Source organism: Pteropus alecto, unplaced genomic scaffold (assembly GCF_000325575.1).
Source record: "Pteropus alecto unplaced genomic scaffold, ASM32557v1 scaffold86, whole genome shotgun sequence".
Lineage (NCBI taxonomy): Eukaryota > Metazoa > Chordata > Mammalia > Chiroptera > Pteropodidae > Pteropus > Pteropus alecto.
In genome coordinates this window covers 27,367,054-27,387,837 of record NW_006442109.1, presented here as the reverse complement: position 1 = coordinate 27,387,837, position 20,784 = coordinate 27,367,054, and the positions used below count along the sequence as shown (strand labels likewise).

The following is a 20,784-nucleotide window of genomic DNA, read 5'->3' as shown; positions in this document are numbered from 1 at the left end:
AGGGAAAGGATGGGGGACAATTACAAGCCAGGTTCTGGGTGTGTAGAATGTGAGGTACATGAGGGACTCTTAGGGAGCGCTGTCTCAGGATGGCTGAAATGGGGGACCAGAGCTTGGGAGAGAGCTGGCCTAGTTGATGGGTTTGAGAGCTGGTGACCAGAGCTGCGGGAATGGATGAGACCATTCAGGGGAAGTGAGCAGAGAAAACCCCATCATCAAGGGCCAGGAGGAGGAGGAGCCAGAATGAACTTAGGAAGTGGAATGTGGGAGATAAGGGCTGTGGGAGGACAAATTCAGGGAAGAGGTGACATCTGAGTTGGGACCTGAGTTAGGTAGGATGTGTACATGAGGGGAGGGATGTTGCAGCTGGGGGGAGGGAAGAGCATGGTTGGAGGTGTAGAGGTAACACGTTGTGGGCTGTATTTGGGGGCAGTGCCATGTATGAGGCTGCAATGCAGGCTTAGAAGAGGGGAAGTTAGGCTGTGTTTAGACTTTGCTTGGTGAGAGCTAGGAGCCAATGGAGGATTTAGAATGACTCTGCTATCCTAATACCATGCTAATGATGGTTCTGGGAGACGAGAGAGTCAGGAGTAATGCTGTGAGCTTCCTGCTTTTTGGGTGGGCTGATGATGCCTGGCTGGGGACAAGGTGGGGGCAAGTGAGGTTGCACAGAGGATCTCCCCCGGGGCTCTGTTCTAAAAAGCATCCCTGAGGAAGGGCGACTGACTTGGGGAAGTTGTATGGCCACAGTTAAGTTGTGGCTCTGAGTGGCTATCCCGTGTCTGTGTAGGGCATGAGTGGGATAAGTAGAGCCTGGGTGGGTTAATGTGGCGATTAACCAGAAGATGCAGAGAGAAAGGTCGCTGGGGCCAGTGCCCAGGAGCACCAGGAAATGAAACGAGCAGACATAAATGGCTGATCTGCACAGAAATATGTGCCTGGCGAGCAGTGGGGTGAGAATTCCACTACCTCCCCGTGGACAGTGAAGACCCTGAGATTGTTACAGGCGGCACTGAAGTATTTCTGCACAAGGCTGGGCGCAGGCTGGATAGCAGAAGTTCCCTCCGGGAGAGGGACCCCCCAGTACATGAGGGAGAAGCCCCAGAAATCCTGATCACCTGGGGGCAGCAGGCCCAGGAACGCTACCTGAGCGGGAGTGAATCCTGCTTGGCCCATGTCACCCCCTTCCTTAATGTTTCCACTCTTCCACTGATTTCCAATGTTAGCACATTAAGAAATGTTCATTACAAAAGTTCTCTTTGTGCATCTAGAATTCTACAGTGTAATTTACAAGTCATGAAAATAACTAAAATAAGAAAGGATGAAAGACAGAGCAGTGATTACAAAAATAAAATGACTATGTAGCTATGGAAAATCCTATTAAAGAAAACAGACTTCAATTGTAATCTTGTGGAAGAATGAAAATTAAATAAAAGGGGTAAGCAGATACATCCCATAGTTCAGCCGAGGGCCTCTGTGTAAGGATACACCCTGGGCACAGCCAAAAACATTTTGCTAAGACTCGGACACTAAAATAAGTACATAATGCAAATGCTGGCATGCTCAGACCAGACAACGCTAACTTTTCCATCTTTATAAAGGTCATGTTTCACATAAGCACACATTGTGCTGCCTGACTATTGCTACAAGTATAGACTGGGAGATATGATTTTAAAGTTTTCTGTCACTAGTAAACTTGTTTATTTACTTATTTTGCAAATTAAGACAACCTGTAATATTTACGTGATTCTTTGAGATAACTAGAGAAACCCAAACTTTGAGAATCATTTAGAGTGATGGGCTTTAACTGCATTCCTGAGGATATAATGAGAAGTGGTAAGACTAGTAATTTCCTTGCCTCGGATAGTAATGCCTGACCTGGTTTGGATGGGGCTGGAGGAGGGCCCTTGTAGCCTGAAGGGTTTGGTGGAGCTGCCATATTCAAATGAGGAGAACCAGCTGCTCACCAGCCACCCTTGTGTCATTTCCTGGGCCTTGGCTCTCCTGGAACATCTGGACTGCTCCTTTCCAGGCTCAGACCTGTCCCGCTCTGTGGCCAGCCCCAACTGAAGTGGGAAGTCCCACAGGTGCTCAGTTTCCCATCCACAAGGGCTTCTGACCCCCAAATCCTCCTTCCCGAAGCTCAGGCCTGGGGCAGCTGCCAGGCCCCGTAGGGTTCCCTAAGGCTACCTCACCACCTACTAGTGTGGAACCTCGGAGCTTCCAGGTCCCTGCTCAGGGAAGGCTGACTCTCTACCCAGCTCCTGGCTCCCCTAAGATAGGCGTCCTATTTCTGAACACTGCCTGGTACTGGGGCCTGCTTTATCTGGGCTGGACTGTGGGTGTGTACACCTGCCACAGCTCTCCACGCACTGCCTAGCACCTGCTCCCTGACCTCAGCCCTCACTGTGTTTAATGGCTAACGACTGAGGCTGCTGCATAATGGGCCACCTTTGAACACTAGGCCTCTGGAGACCTGATATAACTGGGGCAGTTTCCATGCCAGGCCTCAACTCCCTCCTCCTCTCACCTGCCTAGTGCCACCTGAGTCATGACCCTCAGGTGGCTTGCTCATGCTGGAGGCTGCTCTTAGCCTCAATCACCACCTCTGGAAGTTCCAGTGGCCTGTTTTGTGGAAGTCTGTTATGCCGTCTCTGCATGGCCACCCACCTCCTGCCCCGCTCTGGGCATCCTGAGACAATAACCTAGGTCACATCCACACATGGGCCCTGCCTCTAAGAAGCTTATTAAGTTACAAGGCAAATTGTAATCCTTAGAATCATGGAGTTTTAGCTCTGGGTGGAAGGGATCCCCTATGTCTCATTGAATCCTGGTTCCAGGAAATTCATATGACTTACTCAAGGTCACACAGCCAGTTAGGAGATGCAGAGCCGGCACTAGCATTCAACTGCCTCATCCTTATCTTTATACAATTAATTGCTTTCTATGGATTAAAAATCTTACTGAAGCTGTTAAAAATCTGGAATTTAAAATGAACTGCATCCTACAGAACAATAGTGTGGAAAACTCTGAGGCCTGGCTTCTGATTGTTCCTCACAGAGAAGCTTCGGAAGGTCACTTACTCCCCGCACTCCGCCTCCCCCCACCCCCATAAACGGTATGTTATGACACATAACACTATAAACACCACAAAGAATGTGGGTAAAGACTGCAATCATCTGGCAGGACGGCACCTTATAATTTTCTAAGGACTTTTGGTAAACAGAGGGCACAGCCAGGATAGCTGAAGTCCCCAGTCAACTTCAGCAAAAGCCTTTCTGTGTCAAAGGTGTCTCTCCAGATAAATGCCAGACCAGGTGATGGTCCCTGTGGAAGGAGGTGAAAACGGTCTGAGATGTTCTGCTCTTTATAATGAGAGAAAACCAATTGAGAGAAGAAAAACAGGAAGGAGAAGATGAGGGAGAAAGGAGAAAAGAGGGAGGCAGGGTGGGACCCGGCGCCAGAAGGCCAGGGTGAGGCCCTGCCACCAGTGCCCACTCGCTGAGCAATTCCAGGAGAGGCGTTTGACCCTTACTCATCTGCAAATGGGAAACTGCAGCTCTTACCTCACAGGGCTGTTATGAGCATGAAGAAGTCCTGGATGCGAATGCACTCTGTCCACTAGAAAGAGGAGTGAAAATACTACTTGTGATTGACTAAGATCAAAGACCAACAGCTGGAGGGGTGGCCATGCCAGAGAAGGCTCGTGGCTGTTCAGTCCTTACTGAGTAATTAATAAACTCTAAATATTTGAATAGTAATATGATGAGTTTGGGTCCCATGTGCTTCATTTACAAGTGAAGGACATTGAACCCTTGGGGCTTTTGAACATTCTTATCTTGCCTAGCTTGCCCTTTTCCATGTTTATAACTGGAAAAGCCCCAACTTGTCCTGTGGTGATGACTGGGGATAAATCAAATGGATCAAAATGTTAATTTTTCTCTGGGTTAATAACTCAGAAAGAGATGTCCTCCCTTTAAATGAACATAAATTTATAGTTCACATGTACTCTGCCACAACCTTGTTAATTGTGTCCAGTGACAAGTGTTTATATACTCTGAAGTATGTGCTCAGAGTGACATTGGATACATCCACCATGAGCTTGCTTATGGTCAGATACTGGGAACAGTTTGGGGAAAAGTCAGGGTGGGAAAACACAGCTCTATACTGTGCAATCTCCACGGCAAGCTTAACACAACCTGTTGGAGACTCGTGTCTTTGCAGGCCCAACTGGAAGCTTACACTGAACACCTAACATCAGGGGATCAGCACATTTTTAAAATGGGTTCATGATGACATAAGAAATTCAGTTCACAAACTAAAGACCCAAAAGATGAACCCATGGGTTACTAAGAATGTGAGACTGAGAGAGGCAGAGAAAAGCAACTGATAGGTTCCCACTTGAGCAGGGGTTTGTTATTCTGTTGAAATCAAAACTGGTACTGACAGCACGTGTGATTCTAAACAGCTCAAAGGGGACTTGAGGGCCTCGCCCAGTCATTTGAGGTCAACCTTCAAAGAGAGAGGCTTCTCTACGAACATCCACAGAGACTCAGGGCTGCCCACTGGGCTATTTTTAAAAGCCCCGTGGTGGCCTAAGCATTAAAGGGATCATCATCACCCACTGTAGAATGACTCTCACACCCTAGCCTGGTTCCATTTGGTGAATTTCAAAATGTCTAACTTCTCCACAGAAGGAACTGACAGTGCAGACAGACCGGAAAGCTGGTCTCTGCACATTACATGTGACCAAGAATACATTTTGAAGATGAAACTAAATTCCACAGAACTATAGTGAACCCCCCAAATCACTGACCTCTCCTTTTCCTTCTCATTTTCAGCTGTTCCTCAAATGCTGACTTATTTTTTTGTTGAGCAAAGATCTCCAAGTGGGTGGGAACCTTTTCTATGCTTAGGAAACATTTACAAAGGGTGAAGTCCAGTAGTGAATGGGCCTCAATTTTTACTTTTGTTCATTTATCCCATAAAATACTCTCATTTGGGGTTTGTAGGAGCCTAATTTCTTTAATTTGGCTATTTTAATTATAGCTGAATACAATAAAATTATATTTTCTAAACCCTTTTTTTGGGCTTTCCCCAAATGAACCCTGACTGGCATCTCAGATGGTGAACAGTCTTCAAAAAATGATGTCTACTAATACCACAAGATGTGATCTTTGAGGGTAACCAAAAAACCCACTTCAAAGGTTTCCTCTTCTTTAAAATAGAGAGTTGTGAAAAATACATATAAATAGAAGAATCTGGGAAATCATTAAATTTCAAGAGCTATTTGGTAAGAGTGTCATTTTTATGACACCTCGAGTTTGATTCCTGTAAAACTGACAGGACATAAATGATGCACTTGTTTTATTTCTGGATAGGCCATGAATTCTGCCTAATTATGGTGTTCTATAAATAGACATGCCCCAACTCAGATCTGACACCTCCTCGGTAACATCTCAAAACATCCTTTGCAGGTTTTCAAAATGTCGGCTTGATAAACCTCTAAACTTCTGTAGGGTTTTGATGGGTGGAGAATTTTATAGAATAAACAGAATGACAGATTAATGCAGAAAGCAAGGACATACATAGTAAGGAGTAAGAGATGCTGGATTTCAGGTGAATGCTTTCTGGCCCAAGGAGTCAGACCGACTGGGGTTTGAATCTGTATTTTGTAACTTATAGGCTGTGAAGCCTTGGGCAAGTTACTTCAGCTTTCCGAGTGTCAGTTTTCTTGTGTGAGAAATGAAGATAGTGCTCAAGTCTGTGCTGTTATTGACAGGATCAGACAAAATAACGTATAATGTAAACCGTTGAGCTCCTGGAACACTGCAGACCCTTCATAAGTGTTGGTTTGTAAAAGGAAAACTGGGTCAAAAGAAATAAAGATTAATATACCAAAATCCAAGAGCATTTTTAATAAATAAATACAGCAAAGACAAAAACTTAGGTGACTTTTTGCCCATTTAAGCAACGAGTTCACAAATGGCCATAAAACTGCAGATGGTGTAAAGTGGGTGGCCTCGAAGGCCATTGTGCTGAGTTCTGCTTCTTATCTGCCCGAGACTGCTTCCTGGCCCCCTGCACAGCATGGCACTACCCCAGGAGCACACTGGCACTGAGAAGCTCAGACTGGAATCATTGGTACTTCAAACATGTTCCTTTATGAAAAGGAACAAGCCAGATACTATTCTCAGGGAAAAAAAAAAGACAAGCTTTTTTCCTAGACGTAAGCTCAGCAAGTTGACCGCCCCCTGTCCCCCAGCCCTCATCTGCACAAGAGCCTTCATTATTCCTGGTGTCAGTACAGAGCAGCATTCTGTGTCTTTCTAGACCCAGGCCATGCTGGGCCATCCAGAAGGCCTAATGCTCAAGGATGGCAGGAAGTCTCATGGTGCTTGACACTCCCAGGGAGCTCTTGGCTCTTTATTTAATTATATGACTGCGTCTTAAGTCATTAGGCCTCAGCAATGACTGGTAAATTAAATATGTCTGTGGTCATTTAAAAATAGTTCCAAAAATTTTTGAGATCTGCAGAGGCTATAACATAATTTACCAGCCTTGGTCATAAAATAATGTTGGGTATTGTGTACCCTGAATGTTAAGCTCAGCTGTATCAGCTGGAGAAGAGAAATACCACATGCCGAGCGGTCACTGAAAGGGCAAGAACAGACTTCCTGCCACAAATTATTAGGCTCAGGACAAGTAGGAGAGAGAAATCATTTCGGGAGAGCTGCAAGCAAGTGGACTGATAAACCGGTTAGCACAATTATCTTGCAGAATTGGAACAAAAGTAGCTGTGGCTCTAGAAAGGAAGTAGCTTATACCAGGAAGAAAGGATAAAGAGCAGTGACTCACAGGAGCACCGGTGACTGTAGAGTAGCTGAGCAATATGGGAGGAGAAGATGAGCACACACCAGGACGGAAGTTGGGTAGAGAGGAAAGAGTAGATAGAGATACTGTACATGAGGCCACAGCAGCCGGGGAGGCCTTTTTGACACAGGAGAGATTCTGCTGTATGAGCACACTGGCATGATGACAGAGGCTGCTGAGAAGAGATAAAGTGTTGGAAGGCAGCTCACCTGCCCAGTGGTCACCCTCTGTGAAGTCCTCAGAGCACACTGTCCACATCCCAAAGGCACACAGCTCACTATTTTGTAACAGGAGTTTTGGCAACACCCCGCCCCCAGCCCCCACCAGAATAGGCTCCCCGACCTTGTCCTGTGGGTGCTGAACAACTGTTGGATGAATGAGGCAAAGTGGTGAAGGCATGCTTGGCCCCAAAGCCAGACCAGAACACACTCACTGAACAGCAAGAGAATCTGGGAGGGGACATGGGTTCTTTGCCACCAGAAGACAAGGGGGAAGTGAGCTGACATCGTCTCCTGACCAGGGTACCAGCAGATTAGAAGAAGGAAGGCCAGTGGACTGGTTTTAGCTAAAGAAATGAAGCCAAAATAGAAGGCTAGACTGTGATCCATGAGGGCTGTTGGTCCTGGCTTTGTCACTGACAGATTAGGTGACCCTGGAAAAATCATTTGTCCTACTTTGTCCTTGTAAGATTAGGGAGTCACGATAGACCGCTGGTTCTCAAACTCAGCTGCTCATCAGAATCACCTGGGGAGCTTTACACACACACACACACACACACACACACACACGATTTGGAAGCTCGGGCACAGCGTCTAGAATTCACATTGGTTAATGCTACTGGGTGCTTCTGAGGGTCACTGGGACTAGATAAACTCAGGAGGCACTTCCGGTGTTAGAGGACAATGATTTTATGAAATGCGCACATATTTTTAAAAGAATAATTTTTCCTATGCTTTTCCTTAGTGGGTCATGTGCTTTTCTCTCTCCAGAGACATGACAGAACTGACTCTACTACTGGAAGGTGGTCAGCAGACTACCACTCACCCCTGCTGGGCACAAACTCCTGGGGCTGCTGAAAGGTTCAGCTATGAAGTAGGGGAGCCAGGGCCACTGTGTGCACGCTCACAGGCCACAGCTCAGAATGGGGATAGGGTGTGACCCCAAAACCATTTAGTTAAGTTAGGCTGAACCAACCTTCCTCCCACGGTTCCTCTGGGTCAAGGCGGTGACATCAGGTTCTATACCTTAGGCACAGAGTGACTAGTGGTGGCATTTCAGCACCCCACCAGTCCTACCAACACCACCTCTCTGCAATTTGCTGGTTACGTTCCATTTTGTCCTAAAAGAATAGCAGCTTCCAGGTAGAAAATGCATCGACCCGTCCCTGTGCACCAGGAGTTACACAGAGCACTTTGCAAGCCCTATCACCCTGAATCCTCACAAGCATCCTGTGATGCGCTCTTCTTAGCTTCATTTTACAGATTAGAAAACGGGTTGGAAAGTTTAAGTCATTTGCCCAAGATCACAGAGCGAGGAGCCAGAATCTAAACAAGGCTTGAGGCTCTCTTCTGACACATGACAAGTTCTGTTCCCTAAGGCTCCTGGAATGGGCAACCCATCCTCACTTTCTTTTAGAGAGGAGAGAGCGGGTCCCTTGCCTGAGGCTGCTGCCCCAGGTGTTTGCTGGCTTACCTTGGCCAGCCTCGCGCGCTTGATGAGGTCATTGAGTTTGCGCACCGCTGCCTTTTGGGGAAGGCTCTGGATGTCTCTGAAGAGGTCCTGGGCCTCGGCCTCGAAGAGCCGGCGGTTGTCAGTGTTCTGTAGGGGCTGCGCCCAGAAGGAGCCGATGTAGACGCGCAGCACCTCGGGTGTGTTGATGACCTTGCCTAGCGACCACATGAGGGCCCCATAGACGCGCATCAGCTGCTGCGTGTCCACTTGGTCGGCCTTGTTCAGCACCACACGGATCTTGTCATCCTGGCCCCGGAAGGCCTTGATGGCCTCTGAGAACTCGTCCGAGATGTCCAGTTTGTGAGCATCAAAGAGCAGGATGATCCTGTCGACCCGCTCAGCAAACCACTGCAGGACCTGGCAGAAGTCGTACCCTAGATGGAGAGAGGGGCATGTTGGCACAGCCGCTGCTGCAGGAGACACACTTCCAGGGAGGGTCCTGTCTCCACGCTAGAGGCAGTGGAGGATTCAGGACCTGGAAGTCACTTTGAATGGGGCTCCCTGGGTTGGATGCATTTAATCAGTGATGGGGATCCCGGGAGCCTTTCCATGGGAAGAAACAGAGAATAGAAAGGGGCTCACGGACAACGCTTACTTCCATATCTGTAATTTCATTTAGTCCTTACCAGTCTCTTATTTCACCTAGCACTGTCCTTTTGAGCAATGGAAAAACTGATTGGTGGCTCTGTAAAACTGCAGGCCCTGGATCGAAAGCTCTTCTGTCAAAGTCTCACTTTTCTGAAAGTACCAAAGATGGAGAAGGACAAAAACCTGGAGGCCACTTGGAATCCCATGGGGTGTCCCCTAAGCACAACAAAAAAGGAATCGCTTTCTCTTAACCCAAGTTTTTAAGGGTGTTAAGGAGGCCAAAACTGTGACCAATATTTATCATTCGGACTATTTATATCTTAAGGATGTTGTAAATATCTTTAAAAATTATGTCTTAGAGCCATTCTGTGCCAATTTCTTTTTTAAAATGGCTAGGCCCACAACAGATTCTGTTTAGTTTGCTTTGGCCACGTACCAATATGCTCTGAATCATGCAGCTAAATCAACACTCCTCTTAGTCTGTGGTCAAGACTTTCAGGCATTTCCCCAGGGAGCAGAGACCCATGAAAGGCAAACAAGAGGAGGCCAGTCCCACAGAGTTTATTTTTAATTTCAATCTGATTAGCTGTGGAATCAGAGTCTCAGTGCAGCCCAATCAGAGCCCAAGGGCACCTTTCTTGACTCCTGATTTAGTGCTTGCATCTCTTTTTAGATTTTGAAAACATCCAAATGCATAAAAGTCTAGAGAATCATATAAATGTTGATAGACTCATCAGGTAACTTTAATAAATTTTGACACTTCAGATATTTTAAATAATTTAAGTCTAGTTTATTTTCATAATGAAATACCATACAGCACTGAGAATGAACCGATGATAAGATTATCACTGTCAGCAAAGGTAAGTCTCCAAGAAAATTGGTGAGTAAAAAATCAGTTTGAAAGGATATATATAGCTTAACATTCGTGTAAAACACTAAAAAAGCCCCCCAAAAACAAAAAACCCACAAAGCAATATACTCAACAGCCAATGGATACATACTGAAGCACAAATACAAAATGTTACCACCTATTTTGGGATATTGGGAGTGAGGGATCTAAGGTGGATGAGAAAGCACCTAGAGGAGAATAACCTATTAGGCAGAAATAAAAGGGGTCCATGCATTAAAGTTTTCATGAATTTAAAGAACAGGTGTGGGGGAGCAGTTGAACAAGCAAACTGGATTCAGATGCATTTTTAATAAAAAAACCCAAAATGTTTAGCAATGCTGAAGCCCCCCTGTGTACCCTTTCCAAGCCCTTTCCTCTGCCTCCTCTCAGAGAAAACCACAGCCTGAATGTGGTGTTTATCGTCACCATGTGTGTTTGGGTACTCCCGGGTCACGCGTTTCACTTCTCTATTCTTCTTCGCTGTGGCACTCCCTGATTCTGTGGGGACCAGGAAGCAAAGGTAGTTCTCAGAATATGGGCCGGAGTTTATTTTCATCGCTGACAGCAGCCAGGTTAGAACAGAGAAAAATCAAAGACCTATTGATTGGGTCGCACAGTAGAATGTAAAGATTCAGAGTTAAGATTTCATTCCGAGTTATCCCTGTGAGGCCAGAACAAACTGCCTCCCAAGGTAACAGTAAGTGGTTCTGTCATTCAAGACTGACTTATGGCCCAGAGAGCCCCAGATGCTGGTAGTAGATCCTCAGCAGATGAATGAAGGTGCTGTTCCCTGGGAGCTGGGAAGATACTTTGCAACCACCCACCAGAAGGATCTGCATGTGAACTTGCTTTTCCAAAAGGGATGATCGACTTATCAGTCTAATCCAACCCTCTCTCATTCAGTCTCCTTCGTGACCAAAATTGGGTAACTGAAGGCTCAGAAACATGAAAGAAAATGCTGTGTCAGATGAATGCTGGAGTGGACACGAGTTGTGTTTTACTGCACGCCCTTCCTATGGAGGGTGGTCCTCATGGGCCAAAGAAGCTGCAGGTGTGGCAGATAGTCCCTTGCCCACTTGTTAGCAGGTTGTGGTACAGACAGAGGATTTAGAATCAGACAATCTCCTTCCACCAGAGTAGGGTATTGAATTTTAAGAGAATGATGCAAAACCATAGGGAGGATGAGAATTTATTCATGGTGGAGGTGGCTGAATTGAGAGTCTAGTGGTGGTGGCTTCCTAACCTAGTTTTTGAGCCTAGTTCTCCAACCTTCCAGTTAATTCTATGAATGACCTGATCTTCCAAATATCCCTTTTCTGCTTAAGTTAGCCAGAATCAGCTTCTTTGGTTTGCTTCCAAGAACCACGATTGGTAAATAATTTTTCCGACATCTGAATATTTTTGAACTCTGGATGCCTCTTACAGTCAGTGCCAAAATAAACTTGCCACCCCTGTCACTGTCACCACTAGTGCATGTGCAAATTTAGCCACACGGACATGCATCTCTTCCTCCGAGGGCCAGCTGTGTTGAGCGGTTGGCTTTGATAGCACTGCATCTGTTTAAACTTTAACTTCAACTTGGGTTCCTAATAGTTATTTTAAATGTCTTTTAAAAAGACTTCATTCCAATGCTCCAGTGCAATGAAAAGCTACTGATAACAGAGCTGCCATATATAAGTTAACCATATCCATTATTCATCTCTGGAGGAGTGACTGCATGTACATATTTTCTTGTTTTAAAGTAACAAGAGCTCGGTAAGGTTTAAGAAGTCTAGGTACGTAGAACTGTGTCACTGAGAAGCTGCAAAAGGATTGCTTGTCACACATCATGAAATGAAATCAAAGGTGAAAAAATCACCAAGTATCTCAGGAGAAAGCAGAGAATTATCAAAGCTGGGAGAGGTTTGTTTGCTCAATCCTGCACCCCTCCCCCCCCACGCAAACAGTTTTTAATATTATTATTCAGTGGCATCAAGTACATTTATGCTGTTATGCGACCATCGCCGCCATCCATCCCCAGAACTGTTTGCATCTTCCCAAACTGAAACTCTGTACCCATTAAACACTAACTCTCCAGTCTCTCCTTTCACAGTCCCTTTGCAACCACCATTCTTTTTGTCTATGAATCTGACTACTCTAGTTACCTCATATAAATGGAATCATACAGCATTTGTCTTTTTGTGACTGGCTTACTTCACTTTAACATAATGTTACCGAGGTTCATCCATGTTGCAGCATGTGTCAAAATTTCCTTCCTTATTAAGGCTGAACAGGTATGCTCATTTCTTTTATCTTCATGACATAAGATGGGCACCAAATACCAAAAATGCCTTGCTGATTTTTAAGAAATTATTTAAGATATGATATTTAGTCTGACTGAATAAAGGCAGAAGGAAAACAGTGATCTGAAGGACCTAGAGACCACTGATTCTCAAAGTGTGGTCTTGCATCAGAATCAAATAAGGGGCTTGCTAAAATTTAGACTTCCAGCTGCTCCCTAGAACCATGGAATTTAAATTCCTGGGGGTGGGCTTGGTGATCTGAATTTTATAAGCTCCCTAGCCAATTTCAATGCCTGGTAAAGTTTAAGGACCACTGCCTTAGATTAAATATCAAGGCATGGAAGGCAGATATGTCTTTGTTATTTTGGTCAGCAAAACAAAACACACTTAGTTTCTTTTGATTTTATAAAGTTACAAATATATGGTTAGATGGTGCATCACTGAAATGGGGAAACAGAGAATTTGAATTTGCTTATTTGAAGATGGCTTTTAAAATTCATGAAAGCTCCCCTATCTTTGCTCATGCTGGGCCTTGGCCCTGGCAAGCCCTTCCCCTCTGGTTTAGGACCTAGAAATCTAGCCCAAACCCTCTTCATTCCTTAAAACACCAGGGTGCATCCTGATTAAGTTACATACTACTTCTTTAAGCCCCAATTTTCTCATTTGTAAAATCGGGTTACTAAGTGATTACCTGAGAAAATGTTTTTAGTGTGCTTAATATAATGTCGAGACTTAGTAAGCTTTCAATCAATATAAGCTATTATTATTTCTGACCCTCTCCCCTGTTGCAGGTGAACTCAATTGCTCCCTCTGCCAAGCTCCCAGAGCCCTTTGCTTGTGATCACACCACTTTATTCAGTGTGTTATCAGATGGATGTATGGGGTGCTCTCATTAGATCATAAATTCTTTAACCGCAAGGACGATGTCTTCTTGGTTGCACAAGACGGTGGTTATCAGTGTGGTCTTTGGACTTAGACTGCTTGAGATCAAATTCTGGCTCCGTCACTTACTAGTTCTGTGACCTTGGGCAAGTGACTTAACCTCTCTGTGCCTTGTTTTCTCATCTGGAAAAGGGAGCTAAATATAGTATTCACATACTTTATGGTGCTGCTGAGTTAATATGTGTGAAGCATTTAGAAAGCTCTACAAAATGTTATCTACTAGTTATTTTTAAAATCTTTGTATCCAGTGCCTGGTGTATGGTGGGAGGTACAAAAAATTTTTGTTAAGGATGCCTGGCTGGGTGAAGTATAGTCTGTAGCCATGGAAAGAAACAAAATTAATTAGCACAAAGGTAACAATACAATGATGCTTGAGCCAAGTGAGAGCACCAGTGCTCAGAAAATAGCTAACGGAAGATGCCGACTGAGCAGAGAACCACTCATATTTTATAAATAGAGATAGAGGACGCACAAAGACCCAGTAGCCTTTCTTTCCTTGTTTGTTAAATGGGCAGAGTTCTACCAGTTGGTCTTAAAGACCTTGGGTCGTACCTAAAATAAATCTATGATTCTATTGCAGACACCTCCTGGCTTAGGAAAGTCCTGCATATACCACAACTGGCTGGGATAACTCAGGGCATGCACTGTACTCTATAGGAGGAGAGTAATGAATTTTCCCGAAGATTCTGTTTGAGGGTAGTGAGGTCCCAATTAACACAAAGTAGATCTATGATGGAGCTACCAACTGAAACAAGGTTGAAAACCAGTGGTCTTTAGACTGAATGTGGCCCTCAGCTGCTGTTTTGTTTGGCCTACACAGTGTCTTTGCATTTCAAGTTGGCTGTCTTCGGTCTGGATATGCATTATTCACCTGGTGCCCACTTCTGAATGGAAACACCATAGCTCTGATGCAGCCTTAGAGACCAAAATGTGCCCTCTGAGAAGCCGTCCCAGCTCTCCCTGGCTCCCACAGGGGTCTCAAAGCTCCCCGGAGAACTGTATCATGTGAGTTCACAGGCATTTCCCCAGCTGGGCCACGTACGACTCTGAGGGCAGGGCCCCCTCTGACCCTGCTCGCTCCACCATCAGAATAGTGCTGACCAAGAACAGATAGATCTTGGCAAATGCTTCTTGAAGACTGAATGTTTTCTGTGGAAAAATGTGTTCAAAATTCCCAGAACTGGCTTTAGATAATCTTTCAGAATACGTCTCTCTGGAAATTGGAAGTACACTAAACATCTTGGAATTTAACAAGACATTTTAAATACAAAAATTAAAAATGGAATAATTAATAATTACCAAGTAATTAGGATGTGCTTGGAACTGTTGCTGAGGGGCATACTTCTACAAAACTGAGGCTGCTAACTTTACCCATAATACCCTCAAACTGGAAACAATCCAAATTTTCCTTAGTAGGTGAATAGATAAACCGTGGTACCATCTACACAGTGGAATACTACTCAGCAATGTAACGACGCAGGTGAATCTAAGAAACATCATGCTGAGAGAAGACAGACACCAAAGAGTACATACTGTACAATCTCGTGTAGTTTAAATTCTAGAACAGGCAAAGCTAAGCTACAGTGACAGAGAACAGATCAGCGGTTGTTTCTGGCTGAGGGTGGGGCTGAGACTGACTGCCAAGTGGCATGAATCAAGAAGGAACTTCTCAGGGTGACAGACGGTTTCTATTTCTTGATGATGACGGTGGTTACCCGAGTGTGCAAATCTGTTAAAACTCACATTTAATTAAATGAATGCATACCCATATGATTAAAGTGCTATACTTCAGTAAAATTGACTTAAAAAGTAAAAAAATAAGAAGAGAAGAAAAAAAAAAGAGAAAGAAAGGGGAAGAAAGAAAGAACCCAAGGCTGCTAAACTAGTTTAAAGATATACACCTCCACCAACTGCTGAATGGACCCCGAAGATGAAATCTGTCAATCAAGGGACCATGTAACTAATCCGGCTGGATATGGAGTTGTACTTAGCTAAAGCAGGAGTCCTATGCTTTAGTTGAAATCAGTCTTAACCAAAGAGGTTAATGTGAAATTTGGCTCGTCCACTGGAACTTTTGAGAGTTGTGTTATTTCACATCTCCTGCCCTCTGGCCAAGGTGATAAGAGAGCCTCCTCCCATGATGGATTGGGGACGAGAATGCTCTAAATTTATGGGAGTCATTCCAGCTAGGCAGAATGCAACCTGGCCTGGGCACATACAAATCTGGGTGTGTATGTGAACACACGTGAGCATGCATGTGGGTGTACTGAATGTATGTATACATGAGCATGTGTGTGGAGGCCATAGGAATCAACATAATAACAGAATTGTTCCTATGGTGCTCAATCTATTTTTAAAATTTATTCATTCAATAATAGACCTTTCAATTCTATAAGACCTTCCAATGGAACTTTTATTAGTCTGGAACAAAAGAAGGATGTAATCAGTCCAATGTTTAAAAATATAGTTTCTATCTTAGTAAAAGGACCCCAAAGCTATATAGTTTTGGCGGCTGGAAAAGAGAATCTATCCTGCAGAAGATCCCAGTGGCTCTGTGTTCTGGGAACAAAGGGAGGGGGCAGGAAGGAAGGGGCCCCTTCCACCCAATCAGAGGCTTCCCGTCAAAGCCCCCATGGAAACTAGTCTTCATCCCGGCTGAAGAGACCCACCAGGAAATGGCATCTAAGGTTAGAACACTGGCCTCCTAGCTCAGGTAAATACACAGTGGGGGCCCTGAGGAAACAAATTTGGCAGACTATTTTTAATAGAACAACAGAGAAAAAAAATACTTCAATTTCTTCTCAGAGCCAAGTTTCTAATTACACGAGTTTTAAACAAGATGCGTGTTAACAAAAGGATTCAAGATAATGGAGGATAGCCAGAACTGAGGCCAGGTTCTCCCTGCCATGCTTTTAGCTCCATTCTTGGGGTGGACAAGGCCACGTGCCCAGCTGGACACAGCCCGAGACTCTGTTCAGACCACTCCTCTTTGGCGGGGACCCAGCCTGCCCCTCGTGGAGCTAGCAGCTCCTATTCCATGCTGGAGCACTCGTACCTCTACCCCAGCACTTACTGTGTGGGTCTGTTTGTGCAACACTGGCACGAAGTTTCAGTTAAGCCAGAGGAGTAAGTTCTAGAGATCTGCTATACGACATTGCGCCTGCAGTTCACAATACTGTATTGTACATTAAAAAATTAAAGAGAGTAGATCACGTGTTAAGCGAATAAAAGAAAATAGAAAAAATTTGGTTTAATGAAGTGAATAGACCTGGACAAGAAGTGCAACTGAGTTTTAGCAAGTTAGAGGGTTTGGTTGCTTAAATAGTACTGAGTTTGTAAAAAAAAAACCCAAACCAAACCAAACCAAAACAAACCATAAAAAGGCCATTACTAATTATAGGAAGCACAAATCATCTTAAAATAAACATCAAATATCTGGGATCACTCAGGTATTAAACATATGTTTTCAAAAATAGGCACTTCAGTTAAGAATAACAGCTGCTTCAGTTAAACATGTGCAAGGAGTCCTTGTATTGTTTCCAGGCTAAGTTTACTTTGCAACTGAAAAAGGTAGGTTTCGAAAAATGTGATTGGGTTGATGTAGAATGATAGCTAAAAATAAATACTTGTAGCAAATATTTACCAAATTCTCTTGACATTCCTACACTGCCCTGAGAGCTTTATATCAACAGAATCTCCTGTAATCCTCACAATAACCCCATGAGGCAGCTACTATTATTATCCCCATTTTGCAGGAGAGGATACAGAAACTCAGAGAGGTTAAATAACTCACTCAAGGTCACACAGCTATTTCCAAGGGGAGCCAGGATTCAAAACCAGGGACTCTCATCCCAAGCCCTGTGCTTTTTGTTCATTGCACTGCCCCATATCTACACCAGGGTGGTGGGATTAGAGATCATTTTTATTTTCTTCTTTTTGATCCCTTTTTAGTTTTCTAAGTAATCCACAATGAATATATACTATTTTTGTAATAAGAAGAAATAAGCATATTGTCAAAATTATTGGTCCATAAGTGACTGGGTGCGATTGAGGAGGATGCTCCTTTTCTTCTATAATGGTGTTTATAGCTAGGGGCTGGATTTCTAACTGCTTTCCAGCCTATCCCACCTTAAGAAACCCTGAGGGTGAGTAGTGACTTTGTGACTGCACAATCCCCTGGGGGAAGAGCAGTCCCAGTCAGCTGTGCTTGCCAGAGCAATGGGAACAAGCTGTGTGAAAATGAGTCATAGACCTTTAGTTCCTGCTGCCCTCTGTCCCTCTCTCCTCCTCTCTCGCCAGCTCCCCTGCCTCCCAGATGACCAGACACAGTTGGGACCGGATGGGGAAGGGGGCAGGCTCCTACTGAGTGTGGGGAGGTTCTAACACCAAACCCCATCCTAGAGATCAAGACTGCAGAGAGGTCAAACACGGTGGCCTCCACATCCGCACTGGTGTCCTCAGTTCATCTCTTTTTTGTGGACGGGGTGTGGGGGGGGGCGGGAGGAAGGCAGCCAAAATGAGGAGACAAGGAAAAGAACAAAACTCCAGAAAAAGAACCAAAAAAAGTGGAGTCAAGTGATCTACTAGATAAAGAGGGTGTGTGGGGTGTGTGGGGTGTGTGTGTGTGTGTGTGTACCTAAAAGTATTCAGTTGGTAATGGCCATCTCTTGGAGAATGTAAGTGGCTACAAACAGTCCCTGCAGTCCCCTGCCTCACTGTGCCTGGCCTGAAGGAGTTTGGCCACTGAACATACCACAATTTAGATAAAATCAAGGACTGAACCTGTCCTGGGATGGGCTTGGTCTTCTTTATTCTCTAGCTCATCTCCCCACTCCATGTCCCTTTGGAATTCGGTCCAAGACTCTGTGAATTAATTTTTCTGTTGCCTGTTTCCTCCTAAAATAAACAAACTAATCTCACAGCCTGTCTCTCCTTCCTCTGGAGGATGTTGTGAAGATAACGATGGGGCAGATCGGGGCCACATGACCCTGAAGGCCCCTTGCATCACAGCTTCATGCCACATCATGGATGGGAACAGAAAATCTATACTTGAACATTTAGCCCAATGAATGCTGCTATTCCTGGCCATGTGACCAAGTAAAAGGGAAAATTGAGTTTCATATCTCATTTTCCATCTCAGATTAAAAATTAGGTTAAGAAGCAGGTCCAATTAAAGAGGACTGAGCCCTAGAAAAAGACAGGAACATCACAAGGTATTTTAGGCTCTTTGTGAGAGAGAGAATTTTTGTGAAAATCCACCAAGAAAAACCCATAAGTCCTGGAGCCTGGCTCAGCATTTCACTTTGCTGGGCCGTAGTTTCTACATCAGAGGAGTCAGATGATCAATAAACATTCTTTCCTGATATAGATGGTTGTTCTGAATATTAAGCTGTTCAGAAATAAAAAGTCATATTCTCAGGAAAATCAATTTAGTGTCTGTATAGTAGATATCAACTAATTACAGTACCAGCATAAGAATATAAAATCGTTTAGGGGCTACAGGACTACTCGATGACTAAATCTAAATAAAATTACCAAGTAGCGAGTTTCATTTTATTATACCCATTCCACTGGACTCATGTACTATGGCATTTTGGGTTGGTTTGAAGGTCTTGCATGTTTCCACAGGGGTAATTAGTTGCCCTGAAATTTAGTTTACTTGTCCTCCAATTCTAAACAACTCTATGCTGAAAGAAATGAGCAGAGAAAAAGTCACAGAATTTGAGACTTTCAAGGATGCTTAAGAGGTCATCAGGTTCAACTTTCTATTATTATAATTAATGGAATCCAGGAATCAGGTCACACACATGGAAACTGCCCATACCTCATTTTCAAGTGGGCTTTGTGTACCTCAGGCAAGAAAGTGGCAGACAATAGTCTATAAATCAGTCAGTTTGTACTTGCATCGGATTTTCTTGAGGCAAAATGCCAGTGGTATACAGACTCCACCCGAGGGTGAAGAGGCCAAATATTTACAAACAAGGCTTCGATGCATCTTGTCATTTCGTGGCTCGGAAGGGCAAAAGGACAATGTTTCTTCAAGCCACAATTAAAAAAAAATAAATGTTAAACCAAGAAGTTGACAACTTTGGGATTGACAAAGGGCATGTAAGCACCTTCTGACCCTGAAAACCCACCTTGCCCTGTTCCCCCTTTTTAAACATTCCCAGTGTTGCATGAGTGTTCTGTGAGCATTTGGACAACAGCTTGTCATGAAGCCCAGCTCCAGCAACTAACGTATCAGCTGAATTGCTCCTAAAGCCAAACTATTACTCAGAATCAGTTATTTCTGGGTCTATGTCACAGATGGAAAGATAGATCAAGTCAGTGAGGACCATGTGAGTCCACATGAGTTCCTTATTAAAAAGAAATAACTCACTTATTTTACTAAAAGTCATTGTAGTTACCAATAGTATTTCAAATAGTAACTACCTCCAGAAATCTTTTAAAAAGATTTGTCATTACGAAAAGATGCTCAATCACACTAATAATGAGAAATGAAAATTAGAATTATAATGAGATGCCATTCATTTGTCAGATAAGCAAACATAAAGCAAAGATAAAGAAAAAAAATGTTAATGCCCTGAACTGGGGACGATATGCAGAAATAGGCACTTCTGCGATATTGGTGGGAAGGTAAAAAGGTACATCATCTAGAGAAGGCATTTGGCATCTGCTACACAGTAAAAAGTCCACAGTTTCTTTTGATTCATCAGTTCCACTACTAGGAATGTATCTTATAGTTACATTTGCACATTTCTGTGCAAACTGTATATACCTGCAGAGTATGTGCAAAACTATATGCACTGTGGCATTGTTTGTAACAGTTAAAGATTACAAATAGCCAGAATGTCATCCATCTAAAGGATACCAGCTATTAATGTTGGCACATCTATATGACGGAATAAGAAGGAGGCAGCTCTAAAGTCTAGATATGGATGTGTTCCAAGATTTACTGCTAAGTGGAAAAATCTTGGTGCACAGCAGTGTGCAGAGAGTCCTCCCACTCTGGGAGGAATCCCGAGAAACTGCTGACAGGGGTTGTCCCGGGAGAGGATATAAGGGATGTGGGTGGGACAGACACTCTTCCCTATCTAACTTTCTATAACTTGAATTTTTTGTCCCAAGCACGTATACACATTTGCACAAAATGGTGGTACTCCTGAAGGGTACCTGAAAAGGTAAAAGGCTGAATCGATGGCCTGACTTGTGCCTTGCGTCGTGATTTGAATTCAAGCAGAAGGTGGTTTTGAGAAAGAGACTAAAAGAATCCAGGAGAATTTCAGGTTTCTTGAGGAAACAGCACATGTGAGAAATATCCCCAGGTACAAGGAAGAGGATATTGACAAAAGAGAACTGGAAAAGTGACAAGAGCTGGGCCCTTTGTCCCAGGAGAACACCGCCCTCAGATCACCCTCTTTAGCAGGTTCCCCCCCACTCCAGCCCTCGCCCGCATTCCTGCATTCTCCTGGCATTCTT

At 44.1% G+C, this 20,784-nt stretch overlaps 1 protein-coding gene across 1 annotated transcript in view; it reads right to left on the bottom strand.

Moving 5' to 3' along the window:
• EHD4 (EH domain containing 4) overlaps positions 1-20,784 on the bottom strand; it is a 66,836-nt gene that overhangs the window by 8,023 nt on the left and 38,029 nt on the right. The window contains exon 4 of the mRNA XM_006920463.3: positions 8,566-8,978. Coding sequence (XP_006920525.1) covers positions 8,566-8,978 — 413 coding nt within the window. The remainder of the gene's footprint in view (positions 1-8,565; positions 8,979-20,784) is intronic.